Raw genomic sequence first — 14,567 nt, 5'->3', positions numbered from 1 at the left:
GATCTCACCCCGTAAGAAAAGAGGTGTCCAGGCATTGAGCCAGACGCTGAGCAGGCTCAGCCCTCTCCATGAGACAAGGCACACGGTGGCCATTGACACTGATAGCCAAAATATCAAAGGGTGCAGAAATCCTTGCGTAGAGGCTGTGTCAGCCTTGACCTGACTCAAGGTGCCCCACAAAGGTGTGGGAATGGGGCTCACTCAGGAGTTTTGCATGCAGGGGGGTGGCATTGCTGATGCTGTCTGGAGCTCCAAAATCCAGCTCCAAAGGAACCAGAAGTGTCCGGGGAATTGTCCCACATACAGCACTGCATAGAGCAGGGTTCAAAGGAGGAGCCCAAGCCTACTGCTGGCAAATCCAAGGCATGTTTCCTGTCACCCTTCATGTATCCTTTCCTTTGAATTGTTTTGATATCCTTTGGGGGTTTCTAACCTTGCCAGGAATAAATAAATAAATAAATAAATAAATAAATAAATAAATAAATAAAAAAGCAAGCTTGTCCTTTTTGCTAGACCCTTTTAAAAGGATAAATAAGATTGCAAAAGGAAACCTAACTGACTTATTTCCCAGTTTTCTAATTTTTGCCTTAACAGAAAAGAACGTTAGTCATAGTAAAGAAAGAAATAGTAACTCAGAAGTCAGGCTCTGTTGGTGGTGTGCCATGGTTTCCTCTAATTTCAGAAGAATTGATGAATCTAAGAAAGCCGATTGGACTCACTCCCTCTACTCTGATCTTCAACAAGTTGCATTCCTTGGATTTTTGTTCATCCTGAGATTCTGTATGGGAGCACAGTGCAGAATGGGGAGCAACTGGGCTGTCTCTGTCCCAGAAGCTGGAACTTCTGCCTCTCGCTGTATCTCCATCTCCTTTCCCCTGCCCATGCCCATGCCCACAGGGGTTCCCACAGCCCTGAGAGGTGAGCAGGGCAGGCCTGGAGGTCAGGGCCAGGCTCAGCTGAGTCCAGATCATCTGGCAAGCTCATGGCAATGAGGCAGGTCTGAAGACAAGCTGGGACATCAATCTGCAGATCACAGTCAGGATCAGGCCTGGTGAGGGTAACCAGGGTCAGCCACAGCCCTGCGATCATGGGGCAGGCCAGGCTGGGAAGTCAGCCCCAGCCCATGGGCAGGGCTCAGCTCAGCATCGACAGACCTGCAGCATCGCCTGGGACAGGGAGCAATGGCCCAGAGCTGAGCTGAACAGGGGCTCCTTGATCATGGGCAGGGGATGAATGAAGGCCCCACGTGGGGCTGGTCAGGACGGGCTTCATAGTGCTCTCATGGCCCTGAGAGGCTCAAGCTGCCAGTGTGGGCAATACTCCTTGCCCAAGCTCCCTGATATCTTTTTGCGTTCCTTGCTGGAGAGTTCCTGTGGCTCCTCAAGCAGCGCAGCATGGGCCAGCAGCAGGAGCACTTCTGCCATGCAAGGACACTCACACGGGGAAGTGTCTACACACACAAGCCCACACAAAGCCCATTTGAGTACAGGCACATCCTTGGGTTTGTGCCACAAGTGAAAAATGACAAATCACACACATGAGATCAGTTGTTAAAAAAATTTAATAGTAAAGTATTGCCAGTGCAATAGGCTGGTGTGAAGGGCAAAGGCACAGCTTGCACAGTGTTATCCAGGGTGCTTGCCGGGGTGGGCGATGAACTCTGCACTGGCAGAGCCTGCAATGACATTCTCCAGCTCCTGCTCTATGGGTTAATGGTGAAGGAGGAACCAGAAACCTCAGCAAGGCACAGAATTCACAAGGCACAAGCAGGCGCACAGAGTGCAAGGGCAGCAGCCACCAGCCTGCTTGGAAAGCTGCTTCATTTGGGCATTTGCTCTTGCAAGCTTGTGGCATTGAGTAGCTGCCAGAATCCTGCAAACTATACAAGGCAGGCTGTTTCTACAGTGAATACAGGTTGGTGTGCAGCAAGGCAGAATTTATCCCTTTAATATCAAACATTTAGGCACAAAGCACAAGGGAACCTAGACCACTTTTAGCCATATTTGCAGCCTAATTTCTATGTGTTAATTTCTGAGCACAGTGACAGCAAGTGACACCTGTGCTCTTGCCATGAGATACAAATTTTTACAGCCATCTGGACATCCTTAGCATCACTGGAATCCAGGGGTTACCAAAACAGGATCTTATTAACGTCCTTGACCTGCAAAGATGTTCTCAAAGTGGTTTGGTCACTGGGATGGTCCCTCTGCTTCCCAACTTGGTGCATGAGGAATTCACTCATTCAGAGCTCGGTAGGCTCGAGGAAGCCCACAGGTCTGGTGAGGGCAAAGTGTGCAGTTAAACCCATGCTGCCCAGCCTGCTGTCAGATAGCAGACAGCAAACACCTGTGGGCTTTGTAATCACACCTCTGATGTCATACAGACATTGGTCAAAGCTTCCCTAGAGAGCCAAAGCCTGTCCTAGCTGAGGTGCAGAAGCAACAGCAAGCATGGCTGGGAAAGGAAACTTCAGGCAATAAAAGGCCATATGGAAAGTGTTTCGTTTAACTACACAAAGTGATGACAGCAGTGAGAGACAAGGTTGTTTTAGATGGCCTCTGTCCGTCTTAAATTCAAACTCAGAACATATATGACAGCAGAACTGCAACAGCAAGCATTTACAGCCTCGGGGCTTCAGTGCCTTGAACACAGAGGGAAAAAGGGGGAACGCCAGGGCTCAGGCTCTCTTCCCTGCAGCAGCATGAACACAAGGGGTTTCAAGTCTGCACAGCACCACTGCCCACCAGGAGCCACCTGAGAGCCGTACTGCAGAGGGCAGCAGGATCCTCACCAGTCCAGGCCCTCCTTCAGCACCGAGGGCCTGGTGCTCTTCTCGCTGTAGAACTGCGCGAACCAGCGCCTGTGCTTCTGGATGCTCGCATCCTCCCTGACCAGCAGCGGCTTAAGCAGGTACTGTTTGTTATTCCAGATGGTTATATCTCGCTCAAACTGGGGAGAGAAGGGTGGTGAGGAAACCGAATGAGCAGCTTTGTGCATGCTGCCTGCACACTAGGTTTATTTTTTAGCATTTCTTCCCAGTGGTTGGTGTGGAACTATTTTTAAACTGCAGCACCACTGCTCTCCATCTGCAGTTAGCAGACATTTAGCCCATTGCAGCTCCCAAACGAGGAGCTACTTTCAGCTTAGACAGCCCCTGCCATGGGATATACTGGAAAATGAGTGGAGGTTGTGAAGGTAGGAGCAGCTCCACCTGAGATTTTTGATTTGTTGGGTAGCTCCAGCCAACCAGGGCACTATAAATTAAGCACAGGTGTCTTAAATTCCACTCAGATATGTACCCAGTAAGACATGGAGTTTCCCTTCACAAAGACATCTTTGCAGAAATAAGTGCTGCTTATTCGCACTAGTAAGAATGCATAAATTTAAACCATTATTTAAAGAATAGCAAAGCTAAGTTTGATTTGGGGTAGGTTTTTGGCATCTGAAAATCGTCTTTTGACAATTTTTACTATGGTGCCCTCCGGTCAGACCAAATGTTTTCCATGCTTTAACCCCTGACAGAAGGAAATGACATGAACTATTCTGACTGCTTAAAAGCGAGTTACAGGGATGACAGAGTAAGATTTATCTTGGTAGTGCCACCTGGTATAATGAGCAACAGCCACGGGTTTCAGGTTGAGAAGTTCCAAATGGACATTAAAAATAAAAATCAACACCATGGGTAGAGCAGTAATGGAATGGGTCACCCCGAAGGGGGCAGTCTCCTTTCAAGGCTCCTAGACAACTCTATGCCTCGCCTGAACTTGGCCATGGTCTTGCTCCAGGTGGGATTGGAGACATCCAGGAGGGCTCTCCCTCCACTTTTATGAATCCTTTTTGTAAAGACCTGGAAAAAACCTCTGTCAGGAGGGGCAAGAATTGCCAAATCTCATTATAATTTATTAGCAGGGATATTTCCTGGCACAGTTATCACTGAAGGATATTGGATGGTTTTAAAGTACCAGCCTGGGGTGCTGGAAATCTAGATGCAGTTATTAGACCTTTCAAAGATGTCCTGCAACCTGGGAGAGGTGGCCTAACGCTTGTACCCCAGTTCCCCACCCACAGCAGATGGCTAGCATCTCTCCACCATCATAAACAGATGAGCCACTGCAGGGACCCTCTTCACTAAACCTTGAGTTTAGTTCTTCAGGCCCCTGAAATGGAAAGATCTTGCCAAGCACTGAAAGGATCATGCCCAAGACTATTTTGCTCCCACATATTTCTGAGCCCACATGGGCTGGATGTTACTTTATGCAACATCCAGCAAGCTCCAGAGGATCACTTCTGGCTGCTCTTCCTCAGAAGCCTTACCTGTACGCACTCTGCTCTCAGGATGAACTTGGGGACTATGGCCGGCACATTCTTCTGGTAGTAGATTTTGTGGACCACGTTCTGCAGGAGAGGCTCCAGTGGTGTCACAGTCTGCAGGATGACCCCATGGCCCAGGAAAGCATGCTCAAAGATGAGGAAAACCAGCCCTGGCCCCACCTGCAGAGCAAGAGCGCACCCTCAGGGGAGAGTGCCCAGCGGCCCCACTGCCGGAACAGCAGCTCCGATGCCCTTGGTAGGACAGGCTGCTCTGAGCAGGCAGGCAGGGACTTGTCCTCTTGGGCTACCACGCCATTCAGCTCAAGGGGCTGGTGGTCACCCTGCTCTCAGATCCAGCAGGAAGGGGTAGTTCAGTCACATCCATGAGGTCTCTGCTCCTGCTGACACCAGCTCTCATTTGTGAGACGAGAAAGCACTCTGCCCTACCGGATTGTGCAGCTCATGCTCGCTGCTATTAATGCAACCTCCTGCCCTTGGCTTCTGCAAGCTGCCTCACCAAATAGGCTCACTTGGCAGATAGGAAATATGGTCTTGTGTAAGTAAAAGGGACTGGTCAGGATGCAAGGGCAACGGGGCCAGGCACTGTGTCTGTGGCTCGTCAAACCACCTGCCTTCCCTGGTGTCCATTCAGGGCATTTCATGGCACATAGGACATACCTGCCTGGCTGAAACCGACAAGTCCAGCAAGGGGAAGCGCTTCCCAAACACGGTTGCGGTGTGCTGGAGCAGCATGCGGGAGCAATGCTGGTTGGGCTCTGGCTCCGGCTGCCACTCGGCCTGGAGGGGTGGAGAAGGAGCGGCTCAGCCCAAGAGCCAGGGGTCAGGAGCATGGGCTGAGGGGAGGCAGCAGCGAGAGGGTGACTGAAGGGGGGCTGTGAAGGGCATCTAGAGCTAAGCACAGATGAGGGAGTGAGGCTAAAACCACTGAGGTACAGAAAAAAGATTTGAACTGAAGACTGAGGGATGAGGCAGAAGAGGTGAGGTAGGACTCAAGCACTGAGGCAGAAAGGGGACCTGGCCTCAGGGACCTCAACCTACTCGTGGCCACGAGGGGATGTAGAGTCCTACCTTCCAGACATGCTTCATAAAATCCCACACCTTGGACTTGGTGTATCTCAGATCAGATCCACTCAGAAAAGACGGTCCATGAAGAAAGGCAAGGTGAGCTGTGTCTGCTGCATTCTCAGGGATTTCCTGCCGGAGGGAACAATTTATTGCTGGTGAGAGCTGACCTGGGCACGAGCTGCCCGTCTGTAGCAGCAGCGCTGCAGCAGCAGTGGTGTGATTGCAGCACAGCCCAGGGCCCTCACATCATGGCAAGAGGCAGCCCAGGGAGTGGAGGTGGGGTCTGAGCACTCACTGACCTGTAACCAGCTCTTAACTAGCGTGTAAAATAATTTAATGTGCAGCTAGAACATTCAGCATTAATATTAAGCTAACCTAAACACGTTAACTTCTGTAGCCACACGTGCTGGGACTCCAAACTTCCTCTGGCCCTAGAAAAATTGTAAAGAATGAGGCATTTTTGTGTTTGTGATCCTAGTCTGTATTTCACATATTTTAAGCCACTGTAAACCTATTTTAAACCAGCGTAAACCTGTAAACCCCACCAGCCTGTTCACAACAGGTCACTTGTTGAGGTTTTAACTGCTTTGTTACTCAAGTACACCACCTCTCCTGCAGCTTGGCGAGTAGCACAGTCTGGCCACAGCACAGACCTGTGTGCAGTGGTTCACTTCTGCTTACGGCCACAAAACTTCTCCCTTTTCCACCCTCGTTTCCACCAAGACAACAGAAACTGCAGCCATTTTGTTCGGCTTGGCACATTTGTCAGCATATGATGGTGATTATGAACATCAACAGCAAGATAACCGTATGTTTCCATTGCTGTCGTCAGTGAGTTGAAAAGCCTCCTGACAATAAGTGCAGCAATCCTTGAAGAATCTTTTTTAAAAACTACATCAGATATAGGTCAAAGCAAATTAAGAGATTCCCTTTAAGTGCCACCCAGGACATCTGTTGTCTCTCAAACAGCCCATGGACCCTACATATGGAGAACATCTGCCACGTTCTTGCACAGTGATGCATTCCTAGGTGTTGGCTCTGCTGGCAGCAGCAGCTGCCCAGTGGCACTGGGTTAACTGGGAGAAGATGCCCATTAGCGTGTCATCCGGGAGGAGAAATCCCTGAACTGGACTCCAGCAGAGGACCCAGCCCCAGACGTGCCCCAGGTGTTGCCCCAGTGCTACCTGGATGTGGGCATCCACAAAGTGCTCTGTCTGTCCCCGAAACACCCACTCCTTGGCAGCAATCTGTGGCTGCTCGGGCACAGCCCACGTCGGACTGGTCCCCTCGCAGTGGTACCAGAGCAGCAGCATCCCGTTCACCTCACAGCACGGCCACGTCCGGACCTTGGCAAAATCTGGCACTGCAGGGAATGAGAAGAATTGGATTAACACAGTGTTTCTGGGGTGCTGATGGTCACCTTGTCCTGGACTATGGCTCAGAGCTCATTTTATGGGCAGTATTAATGTGACACAGGCTGCCTGGTGACATTTGGGCACGCAGGCAGCTTTTCTGTCTGTTTAAAACAACCTGACCCATCTGGCCTGAACTGGCAGCTGGGCGGCTTTTTGCGGTTCTGTTCTCTTCATAAAACACAGTAATCATGACTCTGAATAAAGCACTTTCCTATGAAACAGTGCATTTTGGCAAGTGTGTGTGTATGTCCAAAGTATTCGTTCTCATTTTGTAATGAAACACAACTTTACTCATTACTTGGAATCAAATTCAAATGCAGGTCACGAGTGAGCATATAGGGTAAAAATTAATAATAATAATAATTGCAGTTTGATGCAATCTATAAGCTGTTTATCTTATCACATATGAAGAGTATGATTTTTCCACTTCTAGAAAAATAGACTGTTTAGTAGAAAGACTGAGTTTTGCTGCTACTCAGTGCTTTCATTGCTATCCCAATCAATCCCAATTAGAGGAAATCGACTTTCTAAGGGAAATTAGGAAACAGTCCTAAGCAGAATTCAAAGTAAACCTACTGGTTTCAGACACACAGTTGGTAATTTATTTCAATTAATGCAAGTAATTGTTACATGTGAACTTTAAGTAAGATGTTCTCCCTACACAATCACCACAAACCACATCTAAAAGGTGAATGTGTGTGAAAAGTCTTCCTGGGTTCTAACCAAAAGTTTCCCTTAATCCTCAAAAGAGAAAAAATTGCCATCAAGAGATTATTCTGCCAATGTCAAGACCACAGATTTAAGCACTGACATGGTATAAATTATTACTGTGGCATACAGAATACTTTCTGAACCCCAGTAGCTTCTTGGTATCTATCACACAGACACTTTTTGTTTGCATGCCCGGTGGTGCAATGCACAAGTCCAAGTTAAAATCTTTGAAGATACACTGCTTGCTGTCAGCAGGAGTTGTCATGGCGATCAAAATTGTGAAGGGTGGTTGGTTAACCAAATTCAAGTCCCATCTATCATCTAACATGTGCAAGGGCACTGGAACATTGTGTCACAACATGGACAACCCAGGAGGAGAATCAGGGTGCTGCAAAGAACAGGGAAGGTCGGAGGGGGGGAGGATGGTGAGTTATTATGAAGCCCACTTTCCCACTTTTCCCTACTGAAATATTTTAAATATATTTTTAGGACGATGCCCAGGGCACTAACGATACTGCAGGTGCTTTCTGCAGACCCGGGAAAGGTTCACCTTTTTCAGCGTATGGGATGCTGGTGCATTTTCCATCTTCTCCCCGAAACTGCCAGCCGTGAAAGGGGCACTCGATGCAGTCGCCCACGACGCGCCCGCCGGCAGCGAGGTTGGCACCGAGGTGGGGGCAGTAAGCGTCCACCACATGGGCCTGGCCGTCCTGGGTGCGGAACGCAGCGAGCTGCTCTCCTGCAGAAAGAGGGGGGGTTATCGGCGTGTCCCTAAAGCCAGCAGCCCCGGGCAGGGCCAGGTGGGCTCAGGGATCCGGGACCCGGGACCCAGCCCCGTCCGCGCAGCCACCAGAGGGCACCGGGCGGCCGCAGCAGCCGCCTCCAACCCCGCACGGCTCCCAGCCTCAGCACCCGTTCTCTGCGCTGTCAGAGCCTGGTTCAGCTGCAGGAGAAAAGCCGCCTCCACAGAAAGGTGTAAAAACGTGGGATGCTCCCTCTGCTAAAGAGGGGCTGCAGGCAGAGCAGAGCAGTGGCTGCATGTAGAGAGAGCCCCGTTCCTGTCCCTTTGCCCAAGACGTCTAGAGGAGAGCGTGGGCTCGTGAATTTCAGGAAAATCTGGCTGAAACGAGGAGCTCTGTTTGCTCTTGACCTCCAAGAGCCGCATGCACCACAGCCCAGCAGCTCAGCACAGAATCCCTTCCTCAGGCAGGGCCGGCTGAGCCAGAGCCCCGGCACCTCCCCGGCAGGGGGGTTCTGGCTAAAAAGGCAGCTCCTGCCCCAGCCAGCTCCGTGCAGGGAGGGATGGAGCCAGCGCTGGCAGAGCTGGGGCTGCATTGCCCCGACACCCAGACTTGCTTTGCTTTGCTGCTGGGCCAAGTTCCTTCTGCCCCAATGCAACGTGAGGTTTGCCCTGCTGGTATCTGTCTCTGCTCACTGGGATCACACTCCTCCTCCCTGCCCCCAGGGCAGCACCCTGCTAGCTCAGCAAAAAACTTGCAAAGTTTGCCCTGGCTTCTGGAGAGACAGAGGCTGTGCCCGTGCTATAGCCGTAGGTCTGTTCACGTGGCTGTGCAAGGAGCCGTGACTGCACTGAGTGCCATGCCGTCACCTCCAAAATTGCTCTGCCCTGAGGGACAAACCTGGTGCCAGACACTTTCCTGGCACAGTGCGAACTGCTCTTGTTCAGCTGCACACCTCGGGTGCTGCGGCACCATGCTGTGGGAGAGGGGCTGCTCGTCAGGACCTGGCCTGAGAGCAACGCTGGACCTGTCCCTTCATCCCCTCGAGTTGTGTCCTGGCTGGTCTGGGGGCTCGGAAACACTCTGGGGGCTGTTCATATGGATGCAGCCAGTGAGTTAAAGGCTGGGGTGCCCCAGGGTCCTCTCTTCCATACGATGTGCCGTGCAGTGCACGTGTATTAACGCATCAGCTTGTGAAATCTGATAGTTATCGCTGGTGTTGTACCTTAGCACTCAAACAGTAAGACATGAGTCCAAACTAAAGTCCAGAGACCAAACCAAGCTTCTGTCCATATTTTCCCAGACAGCCACACTGATGACTAGTGACACACTGTGAGCTACACAAAGCTACTTCCTTTGGTTTTGTGTCCTGGGCAAAGAAAACAAAAGAGTGAAAACTTCCCCAGCCTTCAAACCTAGAAAAGGTTATTTCTGCTATCTGGCAGAAAAACATGGTTTTACTGCAGTGCCTGGAGGCACCTTCTTATCCAGGACGCCTGGCACTGCTGCCTTGCTGGAAGGCACTGGTACCTCCGCTGGCAGCTGGTGAGGGGAGTGGAGGTGCTGGAGGTGCAGGTCCTTCCCCTGGCCCCAGGCAGCAACCTGTCATTCCTTGCATCAGCATTTTCTCCTGTCACCAATCTGCCTCTTTGCCTGACCTGAATTTCAGAGCAAAGGGGGGCTATGCCAGGAGACATTTCTGCTCGTGCAGCTGTGGGAGGTGACACAGGGTCACCAGGAGCAGTGGTGCAGGAGTGGTGCTGGGCAGGTCAGAGTGGAGCACTGATAGCCTGGGCTCCTGGGGGGGTCCCAAGGAACATCCCTGTGCCCTGGTGCTTTGCCCAGGAAGGTCCCGACTCTAGAGCTTTCCTTCTTACACTCGGTCTGGAACTCATCTGCCATGAAGAGCTGAAGTGGTGCCTGTGGCCAGAGCCTTGTGGGGCTGCCTGAACTCCTCTCCTGGGACTGCTGAGCTAGCACTGCTTTCATCTCCAGCCTTTGTACTCCGGAGCCAGCAGAGCCAGAGGAGAAGCTGATCTTTGCTTAGGGTGGTGCATCAAATCTGATATCTCCCCATGTGGGAGGACAATATCCCAGCCTAATATATGCTAAGAAACTCTGTTGTAAATGAATATCTAGAACTTAAGAGCCACATACAGGCACAGATGTTTTCCTGTGAAATTAGTCTATTTTCTTCATGGAAAATGAATGGTAATTATGACAGAAATAACACATGGCACAGAAAGAGACACGAGGTCATCATGCAGTTCTTGTTTGGGGACACAGAAGCTGGGAGAGAGCCCAGAGGACTCGCTCAGGGGCATTGCTGCACAGGAGACTCCCCTGGGGTCTGAGCAGCTTCACTGCAGCAAGCCCCCAGCAGCAGAGCTGCAGGACACAGCAGTCCTCAGGAGCCTGCAGCTTTCCTGCATGCTCTGTGCTGTGGTTTGGAACATACCTGGTCCCCAAAGTCAGGTCATGCAGGGACAAAATCAAGAGATTTTTCTTCATCTCCTCTTGCTCACTGTCTCTGGAGCAGGGCCACATTTCAAGGCTATGCTCAGAGACTATCCCAGATAAATTAAACACAGACTTGGAAGCTCTGGGTTGTTTAACTCTCTTACTTACTGATAGTCTTCCTAGCACCAGTAAACTACCATCATGCTGCAATGTGAAATGATTTTACCTGCACATTTTAGCCAGACCTGGAGGACTGGGTACCAGGGTAGACAATGAAGTGATGCAACTGATGATAGGCTGGCAAGGGCTCTCCAGGATGTATATAATGAACTGGAAAGTTCCCATCACACAAAGAAACAAAACATCACAGGAGAAGATGGCTCTTGAAAACAGATCTAAAATAAAACACCAACACTGAATCTGAGGGACTTCAATGAAGAAACCTTCTTTATGATGAGGAAGGCACCTGAACAAGTCCCAAACCATCTTCAAGGCAAAAGGACACTCGACAACCTAGAAGACTTTTCTGGATGTGGCTGTGAGACCTGATCTGCCCCAGGACAGGGGGAGCTGTGGGCACAGCAGTGCCTGGGAGGGGAACCAGGCAGTGAGGTGCCCTGCTGTCCCAGAAGAAGCCCAGAGGGGTGCCCTGCACACGCACAATGAGCCTGTGCCATGATGCCCCAGCTGGAGTACCTGGTGCATGTGGAAAAGCCGAGGCTGTGCCATGCTTGGTGCCCTCATGTAGGTGTTGTGTGGGGTGCCCCAGAAGGGATACCCCAACAGAGATGCCTTAGTGCCATAGCAGAGACCACAGCAGAGATGCTCAGGCTGAGATGTCCTGCACACTGGCAACAGCCAGGGCAGGGAGCCAGCATGGGTGCTGGCTGGGATGGCCTGGTGCCCTGGCTGGATGCCCCGGAGGTGAGGGTGTCCTCGTACCCCCACGGAGACACCCAGGCAGGGATGTCCCTGTGCCCAAGTAGGGATGCCCCCATTCCCCGGTGGAGTGGAGATGTCTGGGATGCCCTGGTGGGGATGCCCTGGTGGGGATGCATTGGAGCTGTCCCGGTGCCCTAGTGCAGACACCAGGGGCAGGGATGTCCCGGGGGCCCGTCAGGGATGCCCGCCATGCGGTGCCAGTGCCCGGGCCGAGACACCCATCAGGGGCACGGGCACGGCGTTGATCGGGGATGCCGGGGATGCCCCGCCGTCGGGGATGCCCCGCAGCCTGGCCAGCATCCCGGGCCCAGGGAACGGGGACGCCCGTCGGGGACTCACCGAGCAGGGACAGGCTGCGGACGGTGCCGGGGGGCAGCTGCGCGGAGTCGAGGACTCGGTACCAGCCGTTGGGGTACGGCGGCGGCCGGGCGCCGGGGCGGCGGGGGCGGCGGGGGAGGCGGGGGGCCGCGGCCGGCAGGGAGCCCACCTCCCCGCGGCCCCGCCGCAGCTCCAGAGGCCGGCAGCAGCCCGGCAGCACGACGAGCAGGAGGAGGAGGAGGAGGAGGAGGAAGAGCAGGAGGAAGAGCAGCGCCCCGCTCCCCAGCCCCGCCGCCAGCAACTCCGCTCCGCACCACCCGCTCCCCATAGCGCGCCCGCTCCCGCCGCCGCCGCCCCTTATAGCACGGCCAGCCCCGCCCGGGTGGGGCTGGGGGGCAGCTCCCACCCCCGGCACCCCTCAGGCACCCCCGGGCTGCGGCGGTTGATGATTCCTGTGGCTCAGCCCCAGGAGGGCTGCGAGGTGCACAGCGAAGAAGCACAGCAACAAAAAATCACAGTCACAGAGTCACGGAGCCATAGAACTATAGAATAACAGAACTGTAGAACCACAGAATCTCGGAATGGTTTGGGTTGGAAGGGCCTTAAACCCCATCCAGTTCCAACCCCCGCCATGGGCCCCCAGCCTGGCCTTGGGCACTGCCAGGGATAGGGCACCCACAGCTCCTCTGGGCAGCCTGGGACAGGGCCTCACCTCCCTCATTGTGTAGAATTTCTTCCTTACATCTAATCTAAATCTCCCTTCTTTTAGTTTACAACCATTTCCCTTTGTCCTATCATCATCTGCTTGAGTAAGAAGAGGCAGTGAGCACAAGTTGCTGCAAAGGGAACTCCACTTTCACAGAAGGACGTTTGTCCCAGAAGGAGCAGTACAAATTCTGTTTGATGGGTTATTTAGGTCAATGCATACCACATCACCCTCCTGGGCTGCTATCTCATTCCCAGAAAGATGGGGCTGGTGTTGGGGTTGGCTGTGACAGCGACCGCCTGACAGAACTCTAATGTGTCCCTTGGAGTCTGAGGACAGCTCAGAGAGTTGCCAGTACAGAAAAAGGAAGGGATGCTCTCGTGCAGAGAGGACAAATGAGTGCCAAGGAAAGATCAGGTTACTTAAGCATTACAGATTGCTGTAGAATGAGGTAGGGAATTAAAGCTTGATTTAGTCCTAAGAATTGCACAGTTCAAGAGGCAACTGTAGAAAGCCCACCTGCTGCCAACCATGTAGATAAAGCCAGGGACTTCCAGGCATAGAAACCACCCCCCAAACCCTACATAGTACTAAGTAATTGAAAAGGGAAAAGCAAACAGAAATGGAGCATCTGGTTGAAGCAAAACCAGCATCCAAAAGGGTGAATTCAGACAGGTTGAAAGGCATGAAGACCCCTTACTAAAGGTTCAGGTAAATATATCTGATCTATTGGAAACCTTTTCTAGAGGAGAGTGCCAGTGTAGCCATGCAGGAGACTGAACACCCCAGATGGATTTAAACAGACATCCCTAAGAGAGGGGCAGGCTGCAAGTCCTGAGTGAATGAGGAAAAAGAACAACGAACAAGGAAGAACAAGTGAAATATCTAGTCAAAGTAGGGCAGGACAAAGAGGAATTTTCAAGAGTAACTTACTAAGGGCATAAAAGCACATAAAAAATACATCCACAGTGCTAAAACAGAGACTTTATGTCAGTTTGGGGACTAGCAGACCAAGGAGTCTTTGCACTGTGCTGGTCAAGCCAACCAGGCTTGAGTGAAGGGGCTCTCAGGCACAGGAATGAGTCTGATCTATTGAGGAAGGGTCAACAGCACGTTTCTAAGTAGAATCTGTGTCTCACCAAGAGACCTTAGGACTCAACACACAGCTGAACAAGTTCATGCTTTGTTCACTTGGACTTTCAAGACACTTCCTCTAAGAGCTGTTGCAAAAGGCCCTTAAATAAGCCTGAAGTAACAGGAGAGGAATCCTCTTTGCTTCTTTAATTGGTGAGAAGACAGGAAACAAGGAAAAGGAATAAATGCTCAGCTGTTACAATGGAGAGTGGGGATCTGCATTTGTATCTGCCTATTCATGAAGAAACTGAGAAACCGGATAAACAGATGTCTAAATCGCCTGGTTAAGATGGTTCTGAATTATTCACTACCATAAAATGTAAAGTTGACTATGAACTAATGCAAAATAAACCTTACAAATCTCTCAGTGACTGACAGGCAAACAGCAGTGTCTGCCATTGAAATGTAATGCATGTGGCAAAGACCCACTGGAGAGAGTTAGCTACTAATTAGCACTAGGAAAGAGATCGGCACGTTACTCGACTTGGTCTCTGAATGCATCCTCTCACTATTCCACTCAGCTCAAAAAGACAAATGCAACTCTAGGAATAATTAGCATTAGTGCTTTTGTAGACATGATGATCTAAGCGTATAAGAGGGGCTAGGTCGATAGAGAACAGTAATATTTTCTGTTAGATGCACTGATACAGTTGGAAAAATGATTGATGAGCTTTGAGGCATAATATCCCTCCTTTGACAATAATTAGGAATGTAATTGGGAACAGAGCACGAAACCATCTGCAC

General features: G+C 51.3%; 1 protein-coding gene across 1 annotated transcript; it reads right to left on the bottom strand.

Moving 5' to 3' along the window:
• Nucleotides 1-1,530: 1,530 nt before the first annotated feature.
• LOC101805447 (cholesterol 7-desaturase nvd) lies at nt 1,531-12,465 on the bottom strand. The gene is made up of 7 exons (XM_038165156.2): nt 12,005-12,465; nt 8,074-8,262; nt 6,582-6,760; nt 5,401-5,526; nt 4,990-5,109; nt 4,315-4,491; nt 1,531-2,949 (listed from the first exon to the last, which is right to left on the bottom strand). The coding sequence occupies exons 1-7, from the start codon at nt 12,309-12,311 to the stop codon at nt 2,788-2,790; spliced, it is 1,260 nt and encodes a 419-aa protein (XP_038021084.1). The 5' UTR covers nt 12,312-12,465; the 3' UTR covers nt 1,531-2,787.
• Nucleotides 12,466-14,567: the final 2,102 nt, after the last annotated feature.

The sequence above is a fragment of the Anas platyrhynchos genome, chromosome 18 (assembly GCF_047663525.1).
Source record: "Anas platyrhynchos isolate ZD024472 breed Pekin duck chromosome 18, IASCAAS_PekinDuck_T2T, whole genome shotgun sequence".
Lineage (NCBI taxonomy): Eukaryota > Metazoa > Chordata > Aves > Anseriformes > Anatidae > Anas > Anas platyrhynchos.
Note: the sequence above shows the minus strand (reverse complement) of the source record. Positions and strands in the feature narration are given on the sequence as shown.